The sequence below is a fragment of the Rhineura floridana genome, chromosome 10, assembly GCF_030035675.1.
Source record: "Rhineura floridana isolate rRhiFlo1 chromosome 10, rRhiFlo1.hap2, whole genome shotgun sequence".
NCBI classification, from domain to species: Eukaryota; Metazoa; Chordata; class Lepidosauria; order Squamata; family Rhineuridae; genus Rhineura; species Rhineura floridana.
In genome coordinates, this window is record NC_084489.1 from 48,324,120 (window position 1) to 48,351,031 (window position 26,912).

General features: G+C 41.3%; 1 protein-coding gene across 8 annotated transcripts in view; it reads left to right on the forward strand.

Annotated features, from left to right (window-relative positions):
- Positions 1 to 26,912, forward strand: part of THSD7A (thrombospondin type 1 domain containing 7A) — a 421,600-nt gene that overhangs the window by 387,399 nt on the left and 7,289 nt on the right. For 7 of the 8 annotated variants that reach the window (XR_009758098.1, XM_061586309.1, XM_061586305.1 and 4 more), the window contains 6 exons: positions 299 to 414; positions 7,895 to 8,012; positions 13,532 to 13,677; positions 14,789 to 14,963; positions 19,569 to 19,742; positions 21,829 to 21,924. Coding sequence is in view for 7 of the 8 variants with exons in the window: in XM_061586309.1 (XP_061442293.1) it covers positions 299 to 414; positions 7,895 to 8,012; positions 13,532 to 13,677; positions 14,789 to 14,963; positions 19,569 to 19,742; positions 21,829 to 21,924 (825 nt within the window). In the remaining variant the exon portion in view is untranslated. Of the gene's footprint in view, positions 1 to 298; positions 415 to 7,894; positions 8,013 to 13,531; positions 13,678 to 14,788; positions 14,964 to 19,568; positions 19,743 to 21,828; positions 21,925 to 26,026; positions 26,109 to 26,912 lie in introns of those variants that run through there. The other variant, XM_061586312.1, reaches the window with a different exon arrangement.

The following is a 26,912-nucleotide window of genomic DNA, read 5'->3' on the forward strand; positions in this document are numbered from 1 at the left end:
GGTGTACATGGTTCTCCCCCCGCTCCATTTTTATTCTCACAACAGCACTGTGAGGTAGGTTAGACTGAGAGATTATGACAGGCCCAAGGTAACCCAGCAAGCTTCATGGCTTGGTCTCCCAGGCCCTAGACCGATGCTCTAACCGTTACACCATACTGGCTCGCCATTTCCTCCCTATTAAGATTTCATTCAATTTCATTTTTTGAATTGCAATGATCTATCACTCTGATGCACTGAAAAATGTATTTTCTTTGTCATTGCCTTCTTTTCTATTCCCCCCACCCCCAATCATTTCTAGACTGGAGTACATGCCAGTTAAGTGAGAAAGCTGTCTGTGGTAACGGGATCAAAACAAGAATGCTTGATTGTGTCCGCAGCGATGGCAAGTCAGTTGACTTGAAGTACTGTGAAAAGGTGGGTGGATGTGTGTCCCTTCCTTTTTCTTTCCTCTTTCTGGCTTTGTAAATAATACCCATCATCTGTCAGCACCTTAATTCAGACTTAGAGTCAACTGGCATAATGTTGCATGTATAGCCCCAGCACTCTGACAGATGTTTCCTAGTGTTGTTCAAGGATTGTTAAGAGCCTGTGTCATAAGCAGCGATTTTGTCATTTAATTTCCTCTGTTTGCTTAAGCGTGTGACCACAAAGGTATGGTATCTTTTTTTTTTATCTCCTAAAAGTAACGGTTTGGGAACAATAAGCAATCAAGGTGGATATGTATAATAAATCTTAATCAGGATGGTAATCATCATTCTAATTTGAACTGATTCCTTTGTAGTGCTTTGGACATCTGCCAGCACTATGTTATTCACGGTGTCCCTCCTTGTCCTTCTTCTCCTTCTCCTTGCCAGCTTTTCAGACCCAGATTTACAAGGCAAGGAACCTTTCCAATAGTATTGGGAAAACCAACAACTAACAAAAGAACATGGCTTCTTACATAAAAGTGCTTGAAAAATTAACACACACTTAGCAAACATCTGTATCAGGGACAGGAAACTTGTGGCCCTCTAGATATTGATGAATTCCAGCTTCCATCATCCCTCATCATTGGCCATTTTGGCTGAGGCTGATGGGAGTTCAGCAACAACCGGAGGGATACAAGTTCTCCATCCCTGCTGTTTTTAATTGTTTCACACGCCAGCTCTTCTATATAGATGATGCTAGAAGATCTAGTGATTTCAGAATGCTCCTACAATTAAGCACACCTAAATAGCCATGAGTGGGTGAGCAACAAATTAGAACCGATACACTTTATGTATCAGCTCCTTGAAAGTTCGGACTAAAACCCAGAGCTGATTTCACTGCCCCACTGGCATGGAGCCACCAGTCACCACTGTTTATGGATTACTAAGAGGCAGGAATAGGCCAAGGCAGGCCCAGTGAGGAACAATGTACTCAAAAGTAAAGAATTTGAATTGTGTATTGAGAGAAGGCCCAGTGTGAAGCTGTCCAGTATAGCAAATAAATAAATAAAAAAAGACTCAAGAATCTGTACAGTCTATCAAGATACAGTGGGGGGTGGAGGGAAGCAGCAACATTTTAATATTTTTGCAAGTATATCAAAATATAAGGACACCATTCAGTAACAAATACAAGGGCAGCAAAAAATCAAAGTTCCTCATCATAGTATGCAATGGCCAAAGTGAGCCATGTTTAAGTTTTAAAAGAAATTCTGTAAAATGTGGGATTTGCACTCAAGCCCACCCATCCTATCTCAATTTTCTGTATGATGATATAAATCCACTGAATCTACTGAGGTGGGGAAAAAGAGGAACTGATTAATACTTCCTTTTTCCTAGAAGATATGTGTGCACATAGACCAGTTTATCTTTACTCACAGAGAGATTGTTAATGTGGCTAGATTTATTTACATTTGAAGTCTCGGGCAGAAAAAAATGTGCCTCTGGATATTTGCCAGTAATTCCTATTGAAGTTAACAGGAGTTGTGCATTTGCACACGGGCATGCATATGCCTCCAAATGAGACTTGGCAATCAAGCTCTGCTGTATTATTTTATATTGCTTACTTAATGTGTCTCTTGATGTGGACATTTGTGAAGCATGAATACCTTTCCTGAAACACTAAGTAATGATGGATTTAATTCAATGGGAAGTCAGAATAATCTTTACATTTGCTGCTGTTTCAAGTGGCAGCAAGACCGTCTGCATCTCCCCTCCAAACTGTCATGTATGAGCAATATTTGGTCATTCTGTTTTCTCTGCTTCTGTGTTTACTGTGTGCTGGATCCATTTTTCTGTCTTGCCTGTACTGCAAACAATGAACATGGAGCTATACCTGTTTCATTCAAACTTGCTGCTGGCTTCCTTAATGCCTCAGGGTAGAGCAGGATATAAGTCTTACCATCCAGTCCTCAATTGAATAATTTACAGACTGAATTTATGAAGTGTAATTTTTTGCAATACAGCTTTCTGTACAGCTTTCCCCTTGTTGAAAGGTTGTGCTAACCTTTTCCAGACAGCCAGATGGAGTTCTGCTGGTTTCAGAATTGCCACTTTATATATCCCTCTTCAGGTGTTTTTCTTGGGGGGGGGGGATGCTGAGAAGATTGTGCCAGCTCCACTCTTCTGTTGCCATCCCAGTCATTCTCCACAAGTTGAATGGCAATCTTCTGAAGCGTGACACCTCCTGTACTTGTGAAGGGTGCCCATGTGTTGTAGAACCCCAGAAACTCAGGGACCCCCAGAAAATGTGTGTGGAGCCTCCACAAGTATAGGATGCTTCCTGCTTCATTGAATTCCATGGGACTTACTTCTGAATAGACATGGCTAGGATTGCAGCCATAGATGGCTTTGTGATGGGCCATTTGCCACTTCATTAACTTTAAGTTGTCATAAAGCGCTGTTGTTTTTGCTGCAAAAGACTAACAGGGCTACCCCTTCGGAAAATCATTAACTTTGAAAGGGAACACACAGGAAAGGTATTGATTTATAAATATCTGTTGATAACTGAGTTATATCTGTTGTGCACTATAATATATGTATATTTCCATATCAGTGGACGATGAAATGGAAGAAGGACTTGTGCAAAATAAGCCAATTGCAGCAGAATGGAAAAATCAACAACAGATGAAATGTCTGAAACATGTTCATACATCTCTAGCTTCAACAATAGTTACAGAATAGCATACTCGGTGGCACACAGAACATTGTTTTCCAACAGAGGAGAATGGTCAGGAGGCTCAGGAGGAATGGCTGGGGAACTGTTGCACATGCCCCACATCAGTGGCTGCTGAAGCATTCTTCACTCTGCCTAATGGTAGAGCAGGCCCTGCTCATAGAGTTGTGAAGATGAAAAAAATGGTTAAAGCCATAAAGATGACTGATCAATAACAATCATTTGCATAAAAGCCTTATGTTTAGGAGCTGAATAATAAGAATTCAGATATAGATCTTTTAAAATAAAAGAAAAAATAAAAAAATTAAATGAAAACAGTGGCCTACTGAGATGCACTTAGCACAATCCAAGCACTTCTGTTTGTAATGTCCCAGAACATAGGAAGTGGCATAGGATGACCAGCAACTGCCTGATCCAATAATTGTTTTCTGTAAAACCTGTTTATGAGATTAACAGACAATCATGTTGCTAAGCTTCTACAGGTCCTCTCATTGAAGGGAAATGAAAGTGAACTCTAAAATGTAGCCAGAAGGAACTCAGTATGCTGCAGGCAGGGGTGTAGTCATCCAGGGTCTCAGGGTGGTGGTGGTTTGGACTCCTTTCATTTTGGGGAGCCAAGTCCCAGCAGAGTCCCTATGTCTCCAGCATCCTATAAGCCAATCAGCATGAAAGGGGAGTATGTTAGCTGCTGAGAAGAGTCTTCTAACAGCTTGCCTCATTGTTGTTTCCTGTTGATTGGAGCCAATCAGAGTGAAAGGAATTCCTATTAGTTCCTGCTTCAAAAACCAAGACAAGTTGTGGAGAGTGAGAACTATGTAATTGCAGAAGAGACAGTGAATCCAGATGATAGCATCTCATCTGCATCATCAAGCAGTTTGGCAGCAGCAGGAATTAAATGTGTAGACACTGAATTCAGTAATTCAAGCAATATGTCTTGATAATGAGAAAGGACAGTCAAATGGTGACAGTAACAGAGAAGCAGAAAGAAGTATTCAAACCTGGTCACATTATTCTATCATCCTAGGGAGCAGTCCAACTGCTGGGCAGCTGGCAGAGGGAGGCCGGTGGAGGAGGAGGAGCCAGCGGAAAACTCCACGGGATCCTCCTCCCATTGGGAGCCATGCGCACAAGCCAGCCAGAAAGTGCCGGCTCTGGCCAACAGGCCTCCCGGGGAGTAAGTGCCTGAATGGGAATTTTTTTTTTTTACTATGCTGGCCTTTTGGCTGGCGGAATTCAAAGGGGGATCAGGACCCAGGGGAGAGGTCTGAACATGAGGAATCTCATGTAAGTCCCCCCCCATGTCTCCTTTCCTGCCACACCTCCGGAACACCCTATTTTTGGGCCTTCCAACAGCTTCCACCACGCTTCTGTCTGTCGGGCTGACTGTCCCCGGTGGACCTCTGGCAGCTCCAAGAGGCTCCTGGCAGAGCCACATCTTTGCTGTGGGAGAGGGCTGCTGCTGGCAGGTGCTGGCTCAGTCGGGAGCCTCCCGGCATTGCCGGGGATCCACAGCATTCAACTCATCCCAGTCTGGTGGAAGGGTGAGTTGGATTGCTCCCTTAGAAGGTTGTATAATTTTAGAAGAGGGTGTGGCTGTGAGTTTCATGAAGGGACCCTTCACTTCTGAATTTGAATAGCTGCAAGCCTGGAAGTCTGTGTAGAGAGATCAGACAGATGTGTACACATCAGCCTGATTAGCTAACTTATTTTATGCACTGTAAAAACCTTTTATATTCCTTGCTTTTTAGGCATGTATTTTATTATTATTATTATTAGTCCCTTCGTTTATCATGTGTGACCCCAGGGGGCACAACTTGTACATAAAAAGACATATATTGTAAATAATAGACATATTGCATTGGAAGCAGAGGAAGTTCATCATGCTTTAGTACCACTGAAATCAATAAAAAGCATTTCCAATCTTTTATAGATTTTTTTATTTTAAAAACCCTAGTATATTGCCTACGTACACATTGTAACATGTACCATACATATCAGCTGTCAGTGTCTTAATACATCTCACTAAGTTTCAGTCAGTGTGCTAAATAACCTATCCCCAAATCCTTATTGTTGCCAGGCTTAATTAATTCAAATAGCATATTTGTTATTGTTTATCAGAAAATCTCAAAGAACAGGAGAGCACTAGTAGATCTCTGCTGGGTGCCAAAATTAACACATCACAAAACTTTTCCTTGCCATTTCCTCGATATCTTTGAAATTCAATTTACTTAAATTCAGGACAGGCCCCTTGCTGTTCAAATACCCAGAAGCTTATTGTTGCTCATTTACCTGCATTAACAAATCAGGAGAGCTTAAACCAAGCTTTCTACCTTTACATTCTAAGCCTGTCTTACAAACAGGGTAGCAGCAGGTGATTTTCACCTTTTTATTAATGTGGATATCCTCTTGGCCCACTCCTGCTGAGCTTAGGCAGATATCTTGTTAAATTCCAGGCATTTACACAGAGAAGATCATTATTCACACTATGAAGTGACTTTTTTCAACTGCCATTTGAGAGAGATCTTTGGGGCTTGTGACTGATTTCACCAATATTAAAAACATTCAGAAACCAGTGGGAGAACATTTCAGTCTGCCAGGACAGTCTTTTGTTGTCTTAGAAGTTACCATTCTGGAGTCTCCAGCATGAAATTGCTGAATGAGATCTTAACTAGAAGTTTGCTTTGTATGTTTGGGCTTAAATAGGGAAAATAGTTCCTTGTCCTCCTACAGATGTCAATTAACATACCAAATCTAGGATGAACAGTTGCTGCTGTTTTGAATTGTTACTGCACTTATATTGCATACGTTTAATTTTTTATTGAATAAATGTGTACTTTTTATATTTCTTTGCCACTTGATTCCCAGTATAATATTCTCTCTCACACTCACTCTCTCACACTCACTCTCTCACATACCTCAGTTGAGGTTAATGCATCTGATGAAGCAGACTCTAAACCATAAAATCTTAGCTTTACATTATTGTTCTCCATACAAATAAATAAATAATTTCCTTCACATAGAAAATGAGAATTTCAGGCAAAGACTATTACAGCTGCATCAGTGTGTAACGCTAAACTGTGGTTTAACATTACGATGATGACACTGTGTTCCTTTGTTCCTTGTCCTTTTGAGGAATTCAGAAACTTTTGCACTTGTTTTCTTACTAACCACAGCTTAGTGTTACATCCAAACCTCAACAAACTGTAATTTTTTAAAAAATTATGGTTTACTAAAAGAAGTCAACTTTAAGCCATGGTTTATGAAGCTAGCATGTTTTAGTAAATCATAGTTAAGATTAACGACACTTCAGGGTTTGGACATAACACTAAACTGGTTAATCAGAAACAGAAATGGAAGCTTCCAATTCTCATGGCCATTCCAGAGGAAAAGGAAGGAGAGTGTGTGTAGGCCTGAAGCTCATGAGGTTCATATAGACTCATCTTCATAGCACTAAACCATGGTTTAGCATTACATGTAAACACAGCTACAACTCTTCCCCCAGCATCTCATTTTCAATATACAGGGCTTTTGGAAGAAAGAGACAAGCATTCAGTGATGTAGCCCTTGCCAGCAATCTGAAGTGGTACAGTTGAGGGGAAAAAAATCTGCTGACTGTAAGAACTAGGCTTTAGACTTAGTCTTGGGGATGCACACTAGTTTATTCTCTCTCTCCTTCATACTTTGTTTTATTGCCATTTGAGGGCTACTTTTATAGCTACTTCAGACCTCCTCCTTAATAGTCAAGTGCTAGGAATAAAGGCTGGCTTTCTGCAAGTTCAGGAATTAAGATGAGTAAGGTTTTGCAGTTCAACTGTAGCACATGTGTCTGAAAATCTGGCTCAGACAGGTTTCCCAGTATTGTATACTTCCATGTGATGTCCACACAATACATGTTGGCTGCAGGAAACATTGGCATAGCAGAAGCATTTCCACAGCAGTTGCATTGTGTGGAGCTGCTGTGAGTACAGGCTTCAAAGCTACTGTTGTAGCTTTCCTGGTTAGCCAGAGATTTCAGAAATGAAAGAACAAGTGATACAGTCTGTAGAACAGAAGAGAGGTCTTCAGACAGTCTCATTTGTGGCAGTTAATGATGCTGCAAATGTTCCACTTAGAAAGTGCAACACATTATATACTGATGGGCAGATAGATGTTAAATACCTATATTATACTTGCATAACGTAGCTGATAGCTTCTAACAGCTGTGTTAAATTTCAGACAATATACCACTTAACTTAGTCTTCTGTCATTGATCCCCAATTCTGGATATCAAGAATGTAACAAAATGACATTTGCTGCTTGCAGGGGCATTGCTAGATCCTTAAAATAGTTCTGGGGCACAGCCCCATGACACAAATGTGAATATAAATGCATATGCTAATTTATATGTATTGATGCACATTTAGGCCAACTTTCCCTCTGAGCAAAGTAAAGATATAGTGTTCAAAAATAGGAGGAAGGAGCAGGAGATCTGGAACCCAGTAGAAAAGAACTGGAGTTCAGGACTCCTAGGCCACCCCCTGACAACCCACCTTGCTGTTTGTATCCAAGTACTCAGAGTTTGTTTTAGGTTCTGATATGATGAGTACAACTCTAAGCAAACCTATCCTGACTAATAAATATATACAGTAGATTTCCGTCTCTCTTCTCCATAACTATTTACCTTTATTCAAAAATGATCACCTCCCATTCAGTTGATACCTTAACACCTTGCACTTTGATTTATTTGTATCATCTCTCCCCCGGCCCACTTTTTTAGCTTGGCTTGGAAAAGACCTGGCAGATGAACACATCCTGCGTGGTGGAATGCCCTGTGAATTGTCAGCTGTCCGACTGGTCTCCATGGTCTGAGTGTTCTCAGGCTTGTGGCCTTTCTGGTAAGTTCAGAAGCTTCTCTTTGACAGATACTTAAATGTCTTAAAGATGTGCCCCCAGCTCATATCAGTCACCAAGAAACATTAGGGGAAATTCCTTGGATAAAGTGCTTGGTGGGTTAGGGAGGTTTGCATTGCCTGCAAGCAAGCTTTCTCCGATGCCATACTTGTGCTAAGAGGATCAAGATTGTCAAAATCCATTTCTGGCTTAGATAATGGAAAAGAGATGTGGCAAGCACTGTATGATGTAACTACTATAAGAGGTGATCTGTGCCTGATGTATCAGAATGAACAGCAGACAATTTTAGGTCCCAGTTGGAATAGATATTCTTCACAACTTATTAAGGAGAGAGAAGTACCCAAAGGGGTTGTGACAGTTTCTTACGAATTCCACCACCATCAATATATTGTTATAAATAACTCTTTTCTGGTTACAGAATCTAGAAAATCAAGGAAGGTATTAACAGATAAGTTGAGTAAAAAATCCTCTGTTTTCCATTTCGGCTTAACATTAAATTATGATGAACAATTCTACACTTATCTGTAAGATGAGAAACATAAAGAGGCAATGCCAATGTCACATACTTCCTATAGACCCTGCGGTTTAGCAAACCAAGAACCTGTCTGTGGAATGGGTACTCTTTCCCTGCATCTGTTTTCCTCCCTGGAGTAAATTCCTCCTCCATCCTTACATCGGCACCATCATTAATTGTGATTAAGGGTAAACAGGGTTAGATTTAAACAGGATCTGAAACTGTGGTTTGAAGCTGTTGAAACTACAACGATGACAGCATATAGCCAGTGGCAACCACCACGCAGATGACTTTGGCTGCATCTGGACAATCATATCTTGTTTATCAAGATTTGAACAAGCCTCTTGCCCCTGCACACACCTATTCTGTTCCTCCCCTCATGCAAGGTGGGAAAACCAGGTAGGAAGCCACAGTGAACTATTATGTCCAAACTGGGTAACTGTGGTTAATGGCTTCCCAACCAGCCAGGACATGGTTTAAGGTTGGCTTAATATTCTGGCTTGTCTGGAAGCCAGACAGTGTGAGAGCCAGTGTGGCATAGTGGTTAGAGTGTTGGACTACGACCTGGGAGACCAGGATTCAAATCCCCACACAGCCATGAAGCTCACTGGGCAACCCTGGGCCAGTCACAGCCTCTCGGCTTTAGAGGAAGGCAACGGTAAACCCCCTCTGAATACTGCTTATCATGAAAACCCTATTCATAGGGTCGCCATAAGTCAGGATCGACTTGAAGGCAGTCCATTTCCATTTTGTTTGGAAGCCGTCAGCCATAGTTTCCCAGTTTGGACATAATAGGAAATTGTAGATAACTAGGGGCTTCATCCCTGTGCCCACCCCTTCCAGGGTCTCCCAAACTCTCTGTCTGTCTCTCCCCCCCCGGAACTCCCTCCAAGGACTCCCACACACACACATACATGCTCCCAAACAGGTATCCCCCCCCCGAATGAGTCACCATGCTTCCTCCTTTCCTCCCCTTTAGAACTTCTCCTGCAAAGAGGAGGGAGGTTGCCAGCTGAGGTGAATGACAGACACAGGAACAGTGAGGAGTGGCCAGGGCACAGCCTCAGCAACCATCCTGCTCTCCCATCACTTCCCTCCTCCTTGCCTTCCGCTGCTGAGGCTCTTGGGGGGGTAGCAATAGCAGATCAGTGTGGTTGATGAGGAGCTACTCCAGTCTGTCCTGATAATTCATCCGTGGCTTGTCTGGGCCACCTCACTCTCCTACTTTGCTTGCATGGCCACCCGCCTTCCTCACTTTCCCGCTCGCTGTCCTTGCTTTCCTCATGACCTTACTACATTTGCCTCATGCCCAGCACTCCCCCCCCCACATGACAGCTTTTATATTGTCACATTAAGCTGAGGTACAATCATCCAAATGCAGCCTTTGTTTATCAAGTTTATTTGGCATCACCTATATGAAGTTTTCATCCCTTACAATTTTGTGCTGCCATTGTAGAAAGAGCACCACAACACTGCATTAACTGTATTCGTGGCTAGGAGCATTCAACTTACTTAGCATATTGGCAGGAGACAGAGGAGTATAGCTAGCTTCTAATATAGCTCTACTGCCACTCAGTGGAGTCTAAAGGGAAGCTTGCTAATGATCTCTTTTTGTATAAAATTCAGTTCCTCTGGGGACAGAATGTTCTTAAAGCTCTACAGTAGGCAACCAGAATTGGGTTTTTTTTTAAAAAAATGATTATAATCATTTTCTTATTATAACTCTATTATACCTTTTAATTTCACTAATATTGTGTCTGCTTGTGGAGTGATAATACTTGATGCATTTAGGTTCAGATAAAGCAGGCCATTAAAATAAGGCTTTATTGCTGCCAGTGTTCAAGGGACCATTTAGTGCTACTACACTTGTGCCAGTACTGTACTACCATCTGTCTCAGTAATGAAATGTAATACCATAGGAAGAAGGAAGCAGAACCAGCCAAAAGGATCCCAAAAGGGAGGGAAGAAAAAAACCTTTTGTGATAGTAAAACAAAACTACTTGAAAATAGAGCCCAGGTCCTTGAGCACGTGGGTAGTGTGTTTGCCTTAGCTTGCCTGAAGATTAACAGCTGCTAAATCCATTCTACTTTAATTTTCTTTAAGTCTTGGTGAAATAACCTCTTTTTTTGGAAAATTCTCTGTTTATAATAATGATGACACCCTCTCCTTTCTAAGTGCCTTTCTCTTATGAGTTTAGTAGACTTCCATGTTTATATATTTTTCTAAAAAAGAATGTATTTTTCCCCTAAGTAACATAAAATAAATAAATGTTTAGGCCAAAGAAAGATGATGTGAACAAGTCACCTTTATTAAACCCTCTTAGACTCTGACCTCTTGACCTGGAAGCAAGATGTCATTGAGTATGAAGCACCAAGCTTCTGGTTCCCTCTTAAAACACAGATTCGTTATGATTTTTTGTTTACAACCAAAGTTTGTAATCCCCAGGCTTAGGTTACTAACTCTGGAAGCCCTTAATACTCACCTGACATTTATTTACTTTATTTATTTGTTTAGAAAGGGTTGGAAACCCCTTCAGCAAAGTGGTGTACATAATAGAACTGAAGATAAAAGCATAGCTAAAATCCACAAAACTATTAAAAATATATATAAGATAATTATCATTAAAACACAGAAAAATTCAGTAAAGCTTTTAAAATAAATGTATATAAATTATATTTCTGGGTAGGCTGGCTAAAATAAAAAAAAACCTTTTAGCAGGCACCTAAAACGGTATAGCAAGGATGTCTGCCTAATGTCAGTAGGCAGGGAGTTCCAAAGCACAGGGGCTGTCAGGCTAAAAGATCAACACCTTGCAAGTGCAGAATGAACATCAAGCACCCAATACCTGCTCAGTTTCAGAAAGCAAAGGTAGAAGGCAATCCAAAGGTCAAATTCTCCAGTAAGACAGTCCAGGCTTCAAAGACTTAAAGGGGTTGGGATCTCGATCACAGCTAGTGAAGGTCTGATGCTGGTGTCCAATGTTGCTTCCAGCAAAGGCCCTCTCAGTGGCTTTTAAATTCTACTCCCTGGTTCAGGTGATTGCAATCAGCCCTCCGGCTCCCAAGAGCTTGCAACCTTAAATGGCCAGAACGCCTGTGTTGCTGTGTTACTCACTGGTGTATTCACTCTGCGGGGGGCAGAGGGGCCTCCAGTACACTCACTGAGTCTGAGGGACTCCAGCTGTGTACTGAACATTTTCCAGTGTCAGGAGGTCTGGAGCTGCATCTTGGGAGATTCTGCTTGTTCCCTCTCCTCTAATATGCTTATTTAATTTTAACTATTCTTGCAGGATTGGATCCAGAGATCTGCCCTCAGCGGTAGCTGACTTTCCTGCCCCAACCTCTCCCCAGCAGTCCCAGAAGCTCTAGAAAAGACTCCCCTAAGGGGGGTGCGACCACTCACAGAAATGGTCTCCATCTATGTTTCTGTAATCTTCTTTCCACTCAGCCGCTTGTGTTAGAGAGTATCCCATTTTGCACCCCTCTGACTCTAGGACTTGGGGATGGTTGGGGGTGAAGGAGCTGGGGAGCAGACAGGGTGGTGAAGTCAGCTTCTGCCTACCCTGTGGGCAGATCTCTGGATCCTGCTGCTGCTTCCTCTTCTTGTTCTTCTTCTTATTATTCAGCACCCTCATTACACATGACATAGTACAGAGTTTCATCAGCAAAATACTGACAGGTCCCTCCCTACCCCTCAAAATCTTAGACCATTTTAACACAACTAAAACTGCCCTTTTGTCTGGTTCAGTATGGCCCCCAATATGAAAAACTCTCCAGCTAATGCTTGCCATTGTCTCATTTGTATAGGAGATTAATTGGGCACCAAATGTTCCTTCCTGCCCATTCCCCGGTCCTAGTTGATGTATGCCAGGGAGGTACAGGGGCCTTCCATATGTTGCTGAACTCCAATTCCATCAGTACAAGCCAGCAAGGCCAATGGTCAAGGATGATTAGGAATGGGGGATAAATTTGATTCAGTTCACATGTAAAGATAAACCTACCAAATTCACACTGAAACAATTTGTGAACTGAAACACAGCCATTCTTTGGAAGTTAACATTTTCAGTATTTTGCAGTTCAGTTCTCCAACCAAATAATGTATGCAAATATGCATATTCAAGGGTAAAGTGTGCAAGAAAAATGAATATATTAGTGAAAATAACATACAAAATGCATTACAGTTGGGAAATGCTTTTCCAAAATATATTAGGCAAAATTGCATACAAAAATGTGTATATTAGGAGAAATTCACATAGAATCATAGAATAGTAGAGTTGGAAGGGGCCTACACGGCCATTGAGTCCAACCCCCTGCTCGATGCAGGAATCCAAATCAATGCATTCCCGACAGATGGCTGTCTTGAATGCCTCCAGTGTCAGAGAGCCCACTACCTCTCTAGGTAATTGGTTCCATTGTCGTATGGCTCCAACAGTTAGTTTTTCCTGATGTCCAGTCGAAATCTGGCTTCCTGCAACTTGAGCCCATTATTCTGTGTCCTGCACTCTGGGACGATCGAGAACAGATCCCGGCCCTCCTCTATGTGACAACCTTTCATGTACTTGAAGAGTGCTGTCATATCTCCCCTCAGTCTTCTTTTCTCCAGGCTAAACATGCCCAGTTCTTTCAGTCTGTCCTCATAGGGCTTTGTTTCCTGCTGATGAATTTTCATGAGGAATTTTTTTTAAAAAAATGGCGAACACATGTAGAAATGTGGAGAAATGAATTTATGAATGGAAAAATGAGAAACCAAAATTGTCAGATTTGCTCATCTCTAGGGATGATGGGAGTTGGAATCCACAGGTTCCCTGTCCTGATCTAGGCTGTGTGAAAATACACACACATCCATAACCTGTTTCTTATTGCTTTCTGGCCCAAGTCTGGATTAAGTAAATCATTCCTGAGTAAAGAAAGCCACAGGTTGAAGCAGAGATCCCTTGATGCATGGAATTAATATTAGTGCTTGTTTCTCTCCCTCTGTTTGTTTTGAAGGAAAGATGATACGAAGGAGAACTATTATTCAACCCTTCCAAGGTGATGGTAGACCTTGTCCTTCACAGATGGAGCAGTTCAAGCCCTGCCCAGTAAAACCTTGTTATTGTTGGCAGTATAGTCAGTGGGCTGAATGCAAAGTTGAGGTAAAACAGAAGTTTGAAGCCTTTCCCTCCATTTCATCCTTAGACATTGTGATACACAGAGAGAGAGAGAGAGAGAGAGAGAGATGGTTTGTAAAATTGTTTACCTCTAAAGTTCCTTGTAATGAGGCATTGGAAGGTGAGGTCAGCACTATCTCAGCCTCCTTAAGAGAAACAAGAAATGGAAACCAGTATGTTATTTGACATCACTTGCTCTTGTAAGTTAATTTCAAATGTTTAGTGAGGGCAACTGGTACTGTCCATGAGGTCTATGCCACCTCAGAATGCATGTTTGAATAAGCAAAGCTAATATCTGCATACATTTGCATAGCTATTATGTCAAGAGGAAAGGTTCTAGCTTAGCCTTGTCTCTGCAATGCTGGTTTTGTATGTGTAAGGAAATTTTGACACAAGCACATACTTACAGTTGTACAAATGCATACTGAAGCGGTACAGTCTCTTTCTGAACATTTGTGTTGGCATTTAGCTATGACCCAAGGCAACAGATCTAAAACCATGGAGTGGGAGTGAACTGAAGCCATATTATGTTTTAAGATACATGTGGAGAGAAGAAACGTTAGTTGCCATGTGGTGTCTCAACATTGCTAATCTTTGGAAAGCATCAGGATAAGTGACCCTCTGAACCCAGAGCCCAATCCCTAGCAGAAAAGAGTCTGGGACAAGCTTTTGTTTCATCAGAAAACCTGCATGACTCCATAGGGAAGTTTCCCTCACACTTTGTCCTAAACCCAAAAGTGAACTTTGACAAAACAACCAACTGCCAATTGAGTTAAAATACTCTATTTTATATAAGTGCATTATGATAGCAAGTCATCCTTACCAAGATCTTCCTGGTCTGTTAATTAAGCAAATATACCAGTCATAATGCATAAAACCAGAAAATATGCACAGCCTAATTTTCCCCAGATTACCTTTGTGCTTAGCTAAAGAGATGTCATAATACTAAGAGGCCAGAAATTAAATAAGATGGGGTAGGACCACTTGCTTTAGCTGCTGCAGATCAGGCCACTGGTTATGAACTATGGCAAGCTAAATGGGATTGATAAAGCTTTTCCCACCTCCAACTTCCTTTTTTATGGTTCTCTTTTTCCAGGATGCTCAGTGTGGAGAAGGGACAAGAGTCAGAAACATTTCCTGTGTGGTCTATGATGGATCCAGTGATGATGCTGGCAAAATAGTGGATGAAGAATTTTGTGGGGAAATTGAGCCAGTTGTTGATGGCAATAAAAAAATGGTACTTGAGGAAACTTGCACCCTACCTTGTCCAGGTAACCAGTTGGGTTTGCATGAATGGTAGGCTTTTATTTATTGCACCCTTTGTTGATTAAGCTGTTGAGAGCAAGCCTAGAAGGTTTTGTTCTTTCCCACATCACATTGCTGTATGCCACAGTAAGTCAAAGGAATCATTTGCCCATTTGAAGCTTCGTAAGAATGTGATTTATCATGGTAACTCGCATTTTTGTCATCAGGAAATTAGATGTTCCATGTGTGATTGATTTGGAAACCCAAACAGGAAAAGGCAGGACTGGATCCTTATTAGTGAGAGGACCCCAAGGTATGCAGGAAAATCTTGCATTTGAGGAGAACCCCTGGCTCACCCCAAGTCCTAAACTCAGTAGGGGCCAAAGACTGCACAGGGACACTTTGCTCATGCTGCAAATGCCAGTAAACATTGGTGTCGGAGAACAGCAGCCCAGTGTGAGCTCTTGGTGCTGTGGGTTAGGCTCAAGTGTAAACTCCCTTCCCATAAGTCCTCCCACCTTAGTAAAAGACTATGTGTCAGCTTTGGGGCCAAAGAGAGAGGCAGCGACCTTCTCCCTTGGTCCCAATGCCATTGCAGGGCCTTGAGCTCAGGAGATGTGTGGCTTGCTGTGTTTGTCCCTCAGCTATGACTTTGGGACCAAAGCATCTCTCCCTGGAGCTGACTCAATGGAGGCCTGCCCAGGAAGACTAAGTCAGCCCTTGTGTTCAATCTGGACTCTTTCCAGCTGGAGCAGAAAGGCTGTTGCTTTGGTGGTTGTCCTTGGAGCCAAGCATAGAAGGACCCATCACAGCCGTTGTGCTGTAGACACAATCAGTTTAGGTGAAGGCGGCTGATACACAGTGGAGTCCAGGTAGTGGAGCAGCTTTCCATTGGGGGTCAACTTGAGTGTGTGTATGTTTGGTTGCTTCTTCTTGTTGTTAAAAAGCAGAGTGTAAGAAGCAGACTGTAAGACTTACAATTTTTATTCTAATCAAGTGAATTACTGACTTTCCTTCCAATTATTTTCTGTCCAGTCACATGTTAAGTGGGACCAGACAGCCAGGATGGCACCTCTGTTGTGTACAGGGTTAGCATGATTGGCCTGGCTGTGATAGGGTGCTTCCCAAAAGCTATTGAGTATGCTTTCTGATTAGTTCATAGAAAATGGATGTCATGTGGAGCTTATACAATGTTGCCTGTTTATTGAACGCTAAGGTTTGCGAGGTTGTATGATGACCCTGTGTAGTGGTTGTTATTCTGTACTTTCCAGTGCAATATTCTGTCTTTCCTTTTAATGAGCTTTTTGAAGTAAGAAGAGTGACAGAAAATTGCAGGGGATAGCAACCTCTAGATGGTGATGATCTATAACCTCTGCACAAATTTTGTGCGCATAAATCAGAATGCATGATCAATAAACAGCCCCTCTGGAAAATGCCCGTAGTAAAACCAATCCTTCTGTGGATGCTTTTTTCTCCATACAGGTTGCTTTCTTTATATGTGTTTCTGTCTTCATTAGCCACTACAGGAACTCTTTTAGTCCAAAGGCAGGTTATAAATATTTTAATAAACAAATAACCTGGAAATGACACATATTAATTTAGTTTCTGTAAAGTGCCTGGTTCCCGAGACTACTAAAAGATTTTATAGAGCAGTAAGCACTGAGGAAAATATGGTCATTCTTCAGAAAGTGCAACTGTAACCAAAATAAAAAGCCTGTAAAAAGTAGCTAATCCCACAAAGCTTGGTTTAGACCAACTTTAGGGGAAGGGCTATAGCTCTGTGGAAGTGAATCTGTCTTGTGTGGTGAAGGTCCCAGGTTCAATCCCTGCCATCTCCAAATAGGGCTGGACAGACTCCTGCCTTAAACTATGGACAGCCATTTCCAGTCAGTAAAGCTGAGCTAGAATGATCTGACTTGTTATAAGACCAGATGTGTATGACAGCATCCATTCCAGTGCAGACATGTGATCATCAAAGAACTACTGATTTCCCCCCCATCTTCATTCTTATGCCTAGTAATGTCCCATTACTAGGACACCCCATCCAGCCTTTCCTTTTAGCTCAGGTACAGTAGGGCCCTGCTTTACAGTGCTTCGCTATAAAGTGATTCGCTAATGCGGCGGCTTTCAATTAGGGAAAGTCCCCGCATTAAGGCGCTTGTTCTGCTTTTATGGCTTTTTTTAACATCGTGCGCCATTTTGACGTCATTTTTGCGCGATGCGCCCCATTATCATCACTGGGTTCCACTTTACGGCAATTTCTGCTTTACAGCGGCAGTCCGGAACGGAACCTGCTGTATAAGCGGGGCCCGCCTGTACAAGTTACTAAATAGATTTTGCCTGTAATTATGCCATTTTAGTGTGATTTCCCTCCATCTTTTAAAAATAAATTTTCAGAAATAAGCACAGATTGTGGTTTGTAATAGTTCTGAGCCAATTATTCTCCTGTTGTCCTTAAATTTTCACTACATACAGATTTCGGTGAGCGGAATTCCCCCAAACCCCTTCATCTTAGACATTCATAGGTGTAATGTTCCCCCTCCATTGCTGTTATTTTCCCCTCTATTTAATTTTTCCTCATTTATTTAAGTTTTGTATGTTGTTGATGATGATGATGATGTAAACTCCCTTGGGGGCTCTTGTTAGGGCTGAAAATAGATATAAAATGTTAGCATAGATATATAAAAATAAAATGAATGTTCAGATTACACTATGTGCTGACATCATTAAAGGCAAATGAAGCCCACTGGAAATGATTTAATGCTATAGCACAGTGGGGAGGAGAGCCTGGCTGGGAGTCCAGAGTCTGTGAGTTCAAATGCCCGCTCTTGTCTCCTGGGTGTCAAGGGCCAGCTAAGATCACCCCCACAGTGAGTGGCTCAGGGGTTACATGTCCTGCCACCTGTGCAGCTGTGGGCAAGCTGCACAGTCCTAATGAGCCCAGTTGCCCCCCAGCTGGCAGGTGCAGACAAGGAAGGGGCTGGCTTGTGCAGCTGTGGCAAGCTGAGCAGGCCCTAGCCATCTGGGGAGGACTGGCCTCAGAGGGAGGCAATGGTAACCCCCCTCTGAATACCGCTTACCATGAAAACCCTATTCATAGGGTCGCCATAAGTTGGGATCGACTTGAAGGCAGTTCATTTCCATTTTTTCATTGGTCATATGAGCAATCCTAGGCAATCTACAATCACTCTTAAGAGTGAAATACTTTCTCAGGCCTTTCATAACTATTCCTGAAAAACTGATGGAAGGGGGAGGGTAGATTCAGGCTAAGCTTTTCACAAAACTGCCTCCCTAATTTCAACTCAGTTCTGGTTCCTAATGTTGCAAAAACTAACACCTAATCAGAACAAGTGCTACAATACTTCAAGCTCCAATGTATCACTCTTCTAAAAGATAATCTTTTAAAAAATGGAGTGGGGGATTGTTGCTGTTCACTCAGAAGTTTGTAGAAGAAATGACCTTTCTTTGAATGGCCCCACGATTCACCGAGGAGAAGATAAACTGCCCTGTGGGGATGAGTTAATGATGCACTCTAGTTAATGGTTCCAAAGAACAAAACATGCCTTCCTCTTATACATCATTTATTCAATAATTCATTTCTTTACACAATTTCTTAATAATAACAAATAAAACCTCCTTCATTAAGGCATCAAGTTAAACGTTGAGTTGATTTTATTTGTTGTCAACATAATGTAAGGCAACATGAATTTTTAATAGTACTTTTGCTGAAATAATTAGAACTCTGGGCTCATTTGCTACCCTGGATGCCTTTTTAACTTTATGGCCTCCATATACAGGATATGACTGGCAAAAACTGACTTTCCAGCAAACCCACATGCAGTTTACATGCTGTGTTTTGTGTGGCCCTGAAGCCATAAGAAAACTTTATGTGCATGTGTGTGTATATCCATTCCTCGGCAGAGCACATATAGTATATCTGATTAGCAAGAAATGTATTTATTTAACAACATATATATACTACTTACTAGAACAAGAGATCTCTAAGCTGTTTACAAGACAGTCTGCAATGCACCTTTAAAATAACAAAAAAACAAAAAAAGAATTACATAAAACATTTTAAAATATGAAATAAAATCAGGAATTGTAAAACACTGATACCTACTAAAATCATGTCTCAAAATAATATTCCTGAGTAGGCTTTGCCTCTTTCATACCATGAAAACCAAAATCTCACACAATAATAAGCAAATTGGAATTGCTTTTTAAGATGTTTTTAAGCCTTTTTAAAAAGGTTTTCTAAAGCTTTTTTTAAAAAAGTTTTTTAAGATGTTTTGTTTTAATATATTTTAAAGTCTGATTTTATGATGTTTTAAAGTGTTTTAGTGCTTCTGTTTGCTGCCCTGGGCTCCTACTGGAAGGAAGGGCAGGATATAAATCAATGAATGAATGAATGATCGGTTCTAACAGCTCTTTGTGCTACCACTTAAAGGCTAGGATGAGGTTTAGTAAATGCTACACTAGAGATGATAGCAACTTTTTATGTCGGTATCGCAACCAAATAATCCTACCAAAAATATTTAAGACTAAGCTCCATGGTTATGACACAATATTGTAAATTCCTCAAATTGTTACTAGCTTCTTCAGGAATATTTTCCCCCATTATTGGGCAGGTGATTGTTATTTAAAGGAGTGGTCAGAATGGAGCCTCTGTCAATTGACCTGTGTAAATGGTGAAGACCTTGGCTTTGGAGGAATACAAGTTCGATCACGAGCAGTAATCATACAAGACCTGGATAATCAACACCTTTGTCCAGAGCAGGTTTTGGAAACAAGACAATGTAATGGTGAGTGCCAAAATCTATAGTCAGGTGAGTACCTGGCTGCTTTCACACTGTATTTCATTCTGTTATTCCAACTAATTTTTATCTGGTAATTTGCACATTTTGTTTGATCTTTCACACGATGTAAAACCTAGTTCTAGAAATCTAGTGAAATCTAGTGGAAATTTAGTGCTCATTTCTGTGATAAATGATTCCAGAAATAATCTGTTTGCAAGCTTGGGAACCTGGAAAATTGTGGGAGGTTTGTGCTAGCTGCAGCCATTCATGTGACAGGCATGCCAACATGCAATGTGTTCCTGCCCTGTAGGCACACGTCAATTTTTTTGCTTGGTTTCTTTTGTTTTTAGTTTTAGCATAAGCTGATCTGGGAAGTTCTCTTTGATGGGCATGGTGGAAATGTCTAAAATAGAGGCAAATATATAAAGAAGTGTGGTGTCCTATCGTCCCTGGGTGGGCATGCTAGGGGGCCCTATGATTTTATGGATCTTCCTCTCCATGTATGGCAAGATCTGCCACCAATGCTCATTCACTGTTTGTGCATCAATGATGGAGAGGGCAAAAAGAAAGCATGTTGGGGGTGGATTGAGGAGATGTTAGCTTTCCTGGATTTCCTCTCACATTACCCTGACACATTCCTGGAATGATGGGGGAAGTACACCATCCCTGGGGCTGGCATGCTTATTTTCCTTCACATTGGAAGTAATGAGAGGGAAAATCCTAACAAATAAATAAAAGAGGGATAGAGAAGAGGAGAAGCACTGCTCACCCGCCTTCTGCTCTGCCTCTATGAGCTCAGCAGGGTGGTTCTTCAGCCTCAAATTCTCTCTCCCCTGACCTTGTAGGATTGTTCTATAGATAAAGTTTTCCAGATACTTTTATGTATATGTGTGCATGTATAAGTTCCTTAGCAAGGCTTTACACAAAAAGACTGGCTGCCCAGTTTTACAATGCTGAGCAATTTTCCCCTGGTTTATGTTCATGTTGTGGGCTTGGTGAATGAAACGGAAAGCAAAATGGGGGAAGAGATATGACTTGGTGGGAGAACATATGCTTTGCATGCCGGAAGTCTTAGGTTCTATTCTTGGCATCATCCCCAGGTAGAGGTGGGAAAGGCTCCTGTCTTAAACGCTGGAGTGCTGTTGCCGGTCAGTGTAGATCAGGTGGTGGGTGCCATGTTCAGTTTGAGGGCTGGCTTCAAACCTGGCCAGGCTTCCAATGGTGGACAGAGCCAGAGGCAAAAAGGGCCAAATCTTTCAATGTATTTTTTACATATTTTACATACATTTAGGGATGGGGGAGAAATTCAGTTTGATTCACATTTAAAGCTGAATTTATCATATTCACATTTTCTGAAACATGAGAACCAAGACATAGCCATCCTTACAAATTCACACTCACCCGAATTTTGCAATACAGTGCTACAACCAATGTTTTAAAAAAATCATATATTAGAGGAAAGCGTGCATACAAATGAATATATTCGTGAAATTAACATACAAAAATGCATTGTATTCGGAGAAATTGCTTGCCAAATTGTGTCCATTAGTCAAAGCTACATCCAAAAATGGGTTTGGGCGGAGAAATTCACAATAAAATGCTGAAAATTTTTCATGAGGATTTAAAAAAATAAATAAATCCCAAATTGCTGCAGAACAGAATTTAAGGTTGGAAGAATGAGAAATTGAGAGAACTGAAATTGACAGATTTTATGCACTTAATGTACATTTTATATATCTTACGTTAAATTCCCCCTTAGGTGGAATTGTATGTAATATATTTATACAATTTGTAAAAATGTACATAAAATTTTAAATCTAACTTTGGAAGGCCATGGAAGTGGCTGGGCAGATTGAAGTGACTGACAGATATGACATCAAATGATGACATATGATAAGCGGTTGGGTGAAGTATGTTAGAAGTGGCTGCATGGGCCTTTCATATGCACCTGGCAGGCCAAATTGGGCCCATAAGCCAAGGGCTCTTCACCACTGGCATAGACAATTCTGGGCTAGATGGACCAATGTCTATGTTCCAATATTTTCTCAAGCCAAATGAAGGATTTCCAACGCTTTTACTGTTTTCAATTCAGATGGTCAGTGTTACGAATACAAATGGATGGCCAGCCCATGGAAGGGATCTTCTCGAACAGTATGGTGCCAAAGGTCAGATGGATTGAATGTTACAGGTAATTGCTCTTCCTCTTTTATGATCATGGACACACTCAGTCACAAAAAAGTATTTGTTTGCATTGGTCCAGATCAAGGGTAGTGTGTTGGGGATGTCATGCCAGTGGTGGGTGCGGCCAGAGCCAAAAGTGGGTGTGGCATGGCTACACACCACATTGTACAATCCATCCATCCATAAAGCATACCCGACAGGTGGCTGTCCAGCTGCTTCTTGAAGGCCTCCAGTGTTGGAGAGCCCACCACCACCCTAGGTAATTGGTTCCATTGTTGTACCTCTGTAACAGTTAGGAAGTTTTTCCTGATGATCAGTCAAAATCTGGCTTCTTGTAACTTGAGCCCATTATTCCATGTCCTGCACTCTAGGGGGCTCAAGAAGAAATCCTGGCCTTCTCTGTGTGGCAACTTTTCAAATACCTGAACAGTGCTATCATATCTCCCCTCAGTCTTCTTTTCCAGGCTAAACATGCCCAGTTCTTTCAGTCTCTCCTCATAGGGCTTTGTTTCCAGTCCCCTGATCATCCTCGTTACCCTCCTCTGAACCCGTTCCAGTTTGTCTGCATCCTTCTTAAAATTGGTGTCCAGAACTGGACGCAGTACTCAAGATGAGGCCTAACCAGTGTCAAATAGAGGGGAACCAATACTTCATGTGATTTGGAAACTATATTTCTATTAATGCAGCCTAATATAGCATTTGTCCTTTTTGCAGCCACATCACACTGTTGGCTCATATTCAGCATGTGACCAACAACAGTCCCAAGATCCTTCTCGCATGTAATACTGCTGAGCCAAGTATCCCCCACCTTATAACTGTGCATTAGAATGCATTAGAATCTCCTGTGTGCCAGATCCAGCTTGTGGGCTATTGGTTTTCAATCTCTCTGGTCTGCATAAAACACCAAATTAAAGTCCTGACAGAAAGCTAGGCAACCAAATCTCTAGAAGGAGAAAGTCCATAGCTCAGAGGCAGAGCATCGGCTTCAATCTCTCCAGGTAGAACTGGGAATGTCTCCTATTTGAAACCCTAGAGAACAGCTGCCAGTCCTAGGCAATACTGAACGAGATGGACCAATGTTATGATAGTATAAGGCTGCTTCCTTCTGTTCCTCTTGTGGTGATTGCCTTAGATTTAGACTTGACTCACACATTTGGTTTGTTTGCAGTAGCTCCAGCCTGAAAAATTCAAAATTACCATGTTGGAGAAAAGGACAGTGGGGGCTGTTTCACACAAACATCTACACATGCAAACTTTAGCACCACATAAACAAATATGTGAATTGCTGGGAACAATGAGCATTTTTGTATGTAACGTTTAGGTATTAATTAAGGAAGGTTTCCATGACTGCATACAACTCCCTTGCCTTTTTAATAGATTTCAGTGCAAGTGTAGACTTCCAGAACTCTTCAGTCTGGCAAACATGAAATTAGTGTCAACGATTGTTTATGAAATTAGCAAATTCTTAGTCTGCATTAATCCAGAGATTATTGACATGACAGGCTTTAAGAGATTACTTAAGGGTCATTAAAGGGTTGTTGAAAAAAAAGAGGAAGGCCGAACAAGAGATGGATTGATTCCATAAAGATCTGAACTTACAAGTTCTGAACAGGGTGGTTTATAACAGATGCTATTGGAAGTCACTGATTCATAGGGTTGCCATAAGTCGTAATCATCTTGAAGGCAGCTAACAACAACAACAAAGGGTTGTTATGATCAGACCATAGCATACAGGCATTAAAGTTCTACTAATATAAGTGCTTCGAAGCTCCTAAAGTCTTTTATGAAATGTTAATGAGCACTTGTAAAAGCCTGCGATTATTAGCTTTGCATTGTGTTCTATGGTCTCAGGTTCCCAAGATCTGCTAGTTACTGTGCACGCCAAATCACAGGAAACTAGCTCCTTTTGCTTTGGTTATAATATGAACTGGTAGCATTAGGGCGTATCTACATAGCAGCTTTCTATTTATCGCTTCTATGTATTTATTTAGGTCACAATCCAGCCCAACCTAAAGCACTTTTATATTTTGTTAATTTCAGTGGAAGAGATATCCACATGTATAACTGTTCCCCATTGAAATCTATGGGTTTATAATAGTGCTGCATTTTGGCTAGATTGTGTCCCCAGAGGTTTATAACCTGCTTCTCAATTGGCATCCTTGAAACAATTTCCAATTAGAATACAAGTAAGAGGTTGTATCCAGTGGCAGCTTTGACTGGGCAAAAAAGTGCTTCTACTCATGGAACTTAATTTTTGCAGATCTTCCACCTACTGCAGCATTCCCTGCCATATCCCATACTGTTCCAGAGGGTCCCCAAAACCTTTGGAACAGCCTTTCAGGGAGGTTGGCGGTGGGTTAAGTGGGTAGTAAACACTGGCGAAAATCAGGTGTCCCACCTTATGTGAGTGGCAGTGCATTCTGCTAAGGTAAAGCCACAATTGGTTACAACCCATCTAATTATTATATAAAACATTAAAAACTTTGAACAAACCTGTAAGACGTAGCCGTCATAACCAGGGCTGTGGAGTCAGTACGCCAAACCTTCAACTCCGACTCCTCTATTTTTCTACTGTCCAACTCCGACTCCAACTCCTCTATTTTTCTACTGTCCGACTCCGACTCCACCCAAAATTGCTTCTTGTCAATCAAAATTTATTTGGAAGTCAGAGTCAGTACATTTCTACCAACTCCAACTCCTCCCAAAATTGCTCCCGACTCCGACTCCACGACTCCAACTCCGACTCCACAGCCCTGGTCATAACAATCAGCATAAAATAAGAGACAGCCTTTGAAACAGCGACTCCGCAACAGCTATATCTTAGAAGTCTATCTAAACATAAAATATTTTTACAACATGCATCCCTGCAAAAAGGAAGCAACCAAGCGGATCCTGCCATTCGTCACAGGGCGGCAATCAACAAGCGATAAAACAGTAAAAACATCTTAAAAACCATTCCAGTACAGATGCAGTTTTCAAGGTTAAAACCCTTGAATTCAGCCTGCAAATTAACTAGCAACCTGTGAAGATCCTGGAATACTCGTAAAATATGCTCAGGGCAGCTAGCTATGCAGCTACACTGTAGCAATAATCCATCCACAAGCCTATTGACTCATCTCTCTCTCTCTCTCTCTCTCTCTCTCTCTCTCTCCTTCTCTCTCTCTCAGACACACACACACACACACACACACACACAGAGACAGAGAGCAGGTGTGTGTGTGTCAACTTTCTCCTGAATTTATTGAGATTCTTTGAAGATTAGCTATAGCCTTCCCTAGTCTTTGTTGTTGTTATGTGCCTTCAAGTTGATCAGTTTTATGGTGACCCTATGACTCAGCAACCTCCAACAGCATCTGTCGTGAACCACCCTGTTTAGATCTTGTAAGTTCAGGTCTGTGGCTTCCTTTATGAAATCAACCCATCTCTTGTTTGGTCTTCCTCTACTCCCTTCTGTTTTTCCCAGCATATTGTCTTTTCTAGTGAATCAGTCTTCCTAGTCTTAAGACTTGCCTAGTTTGATTGAACTCAGTGGGACAGACTTCTGAGTGGACAAGCAAAGCATTTCATTGTAAGGGGAGCTGCAAATCAGGAGTATTAAACCACAATGTGACCACTTAAATTTACATTCATGTCCTTATTCAAAGTGATAACTTGTTAAAGAAATGCTTGCATTTTGTCACAAAGTGGAGATATTGACTGACATTTTGCACAGATTAGTTATGTAATGGCTTGTGTTCCTTACAATGACATTCAGTATTCTTCATCCTCAAGGAGCAGATTTTTCAGAATACTACAGCATTATTCACATAAGTTTTACTGACTCCTTCAAAGGCTAAAATTACTTATTGGGAGGTGTTTTACACTGATTTTTCAACAGACATGTGCGCTCTTCTGAAAGTAAGAGGGCAGTAGCTAAAATTATTGCACTGATGCTGTTATGCTTAGCCACTCTGTAACAGTGTCAAAATGTCAGGTTATTATCTCGAACAACATATGGTTAAACCTTTTACATTTGTATTTGCTTAGAGTACCATTTCTCACTTGTTCTACTTCTATCATAGTATAATTGTTCTGACTGGCCTTTTTATATCTAAGTGTTATTTTTGCAGATACGTTAATTCAAAATGAAACAGGCAATGAAGCCGTTCTTTCATCCTGCAGCCCTCCAGATAGCTGACATTTTGTAACAAGGGCATTTACAGGCATGTTCATGTTACACCAGGACATATAAACTTTACACCATTTCATGTGTCAGCTAGCAAGACTGATTTGGATGTTTGTTAATCTCTTAGTTAACATACAGCTACCTAACTGCATCTAACTGCATCTGCTATTCTCAGGATTTCATCATTGTTTCTCACCAGTGCTCGGATATGATTGTTTCAGGATACAACAGTGTAGGTAACAACATTTGACTCGTGAAGATATTTATTCTATTTTGCAGCGACAAAATTTGGGAACTGGGTACTTCTGAATGATGGAAAAAAGAATTCTGGCTCAAAACAATGATGAAAGCCTGCTTGTGCGTATTGGTTTAAAACAGTAACTGTGCAGTATTCATAACTTTATAGCCACTGAGAATTAAGAGCAGAACGTTGAGAAAGATCATGTTTTGAGAACCAAATACTTGTTTTCAGCTATTTGCTTCACTCTAGTCTTGAACATGTTGTCCAACCTTGCACAACTTATGTGACAGCCTTTGGGGCAGAGATGGGGAACCTGTGGCCCTCCCAGTGTTGCTGAACTACAACTCCAGTCATCCCAATCATTCACCCTGTGCCTGGGGCTGATCTGAGTTGGAGACCAACAACATCTGGAGGGCGACAGATTCCTTAACCCTGCTTGAGGGTGACTAGCACTATAAAGGACTTTTCCTAAGAAATTGTTATTCTCTCTTCCATTAGGTAAGAGGGTTTCAGAGAGGCATGGAAAGTAAAGGGTGTTTCTCAAAAACGTTGCATGGTAACCTACTCCCTTTTTTTCTTGTGCTTAGAT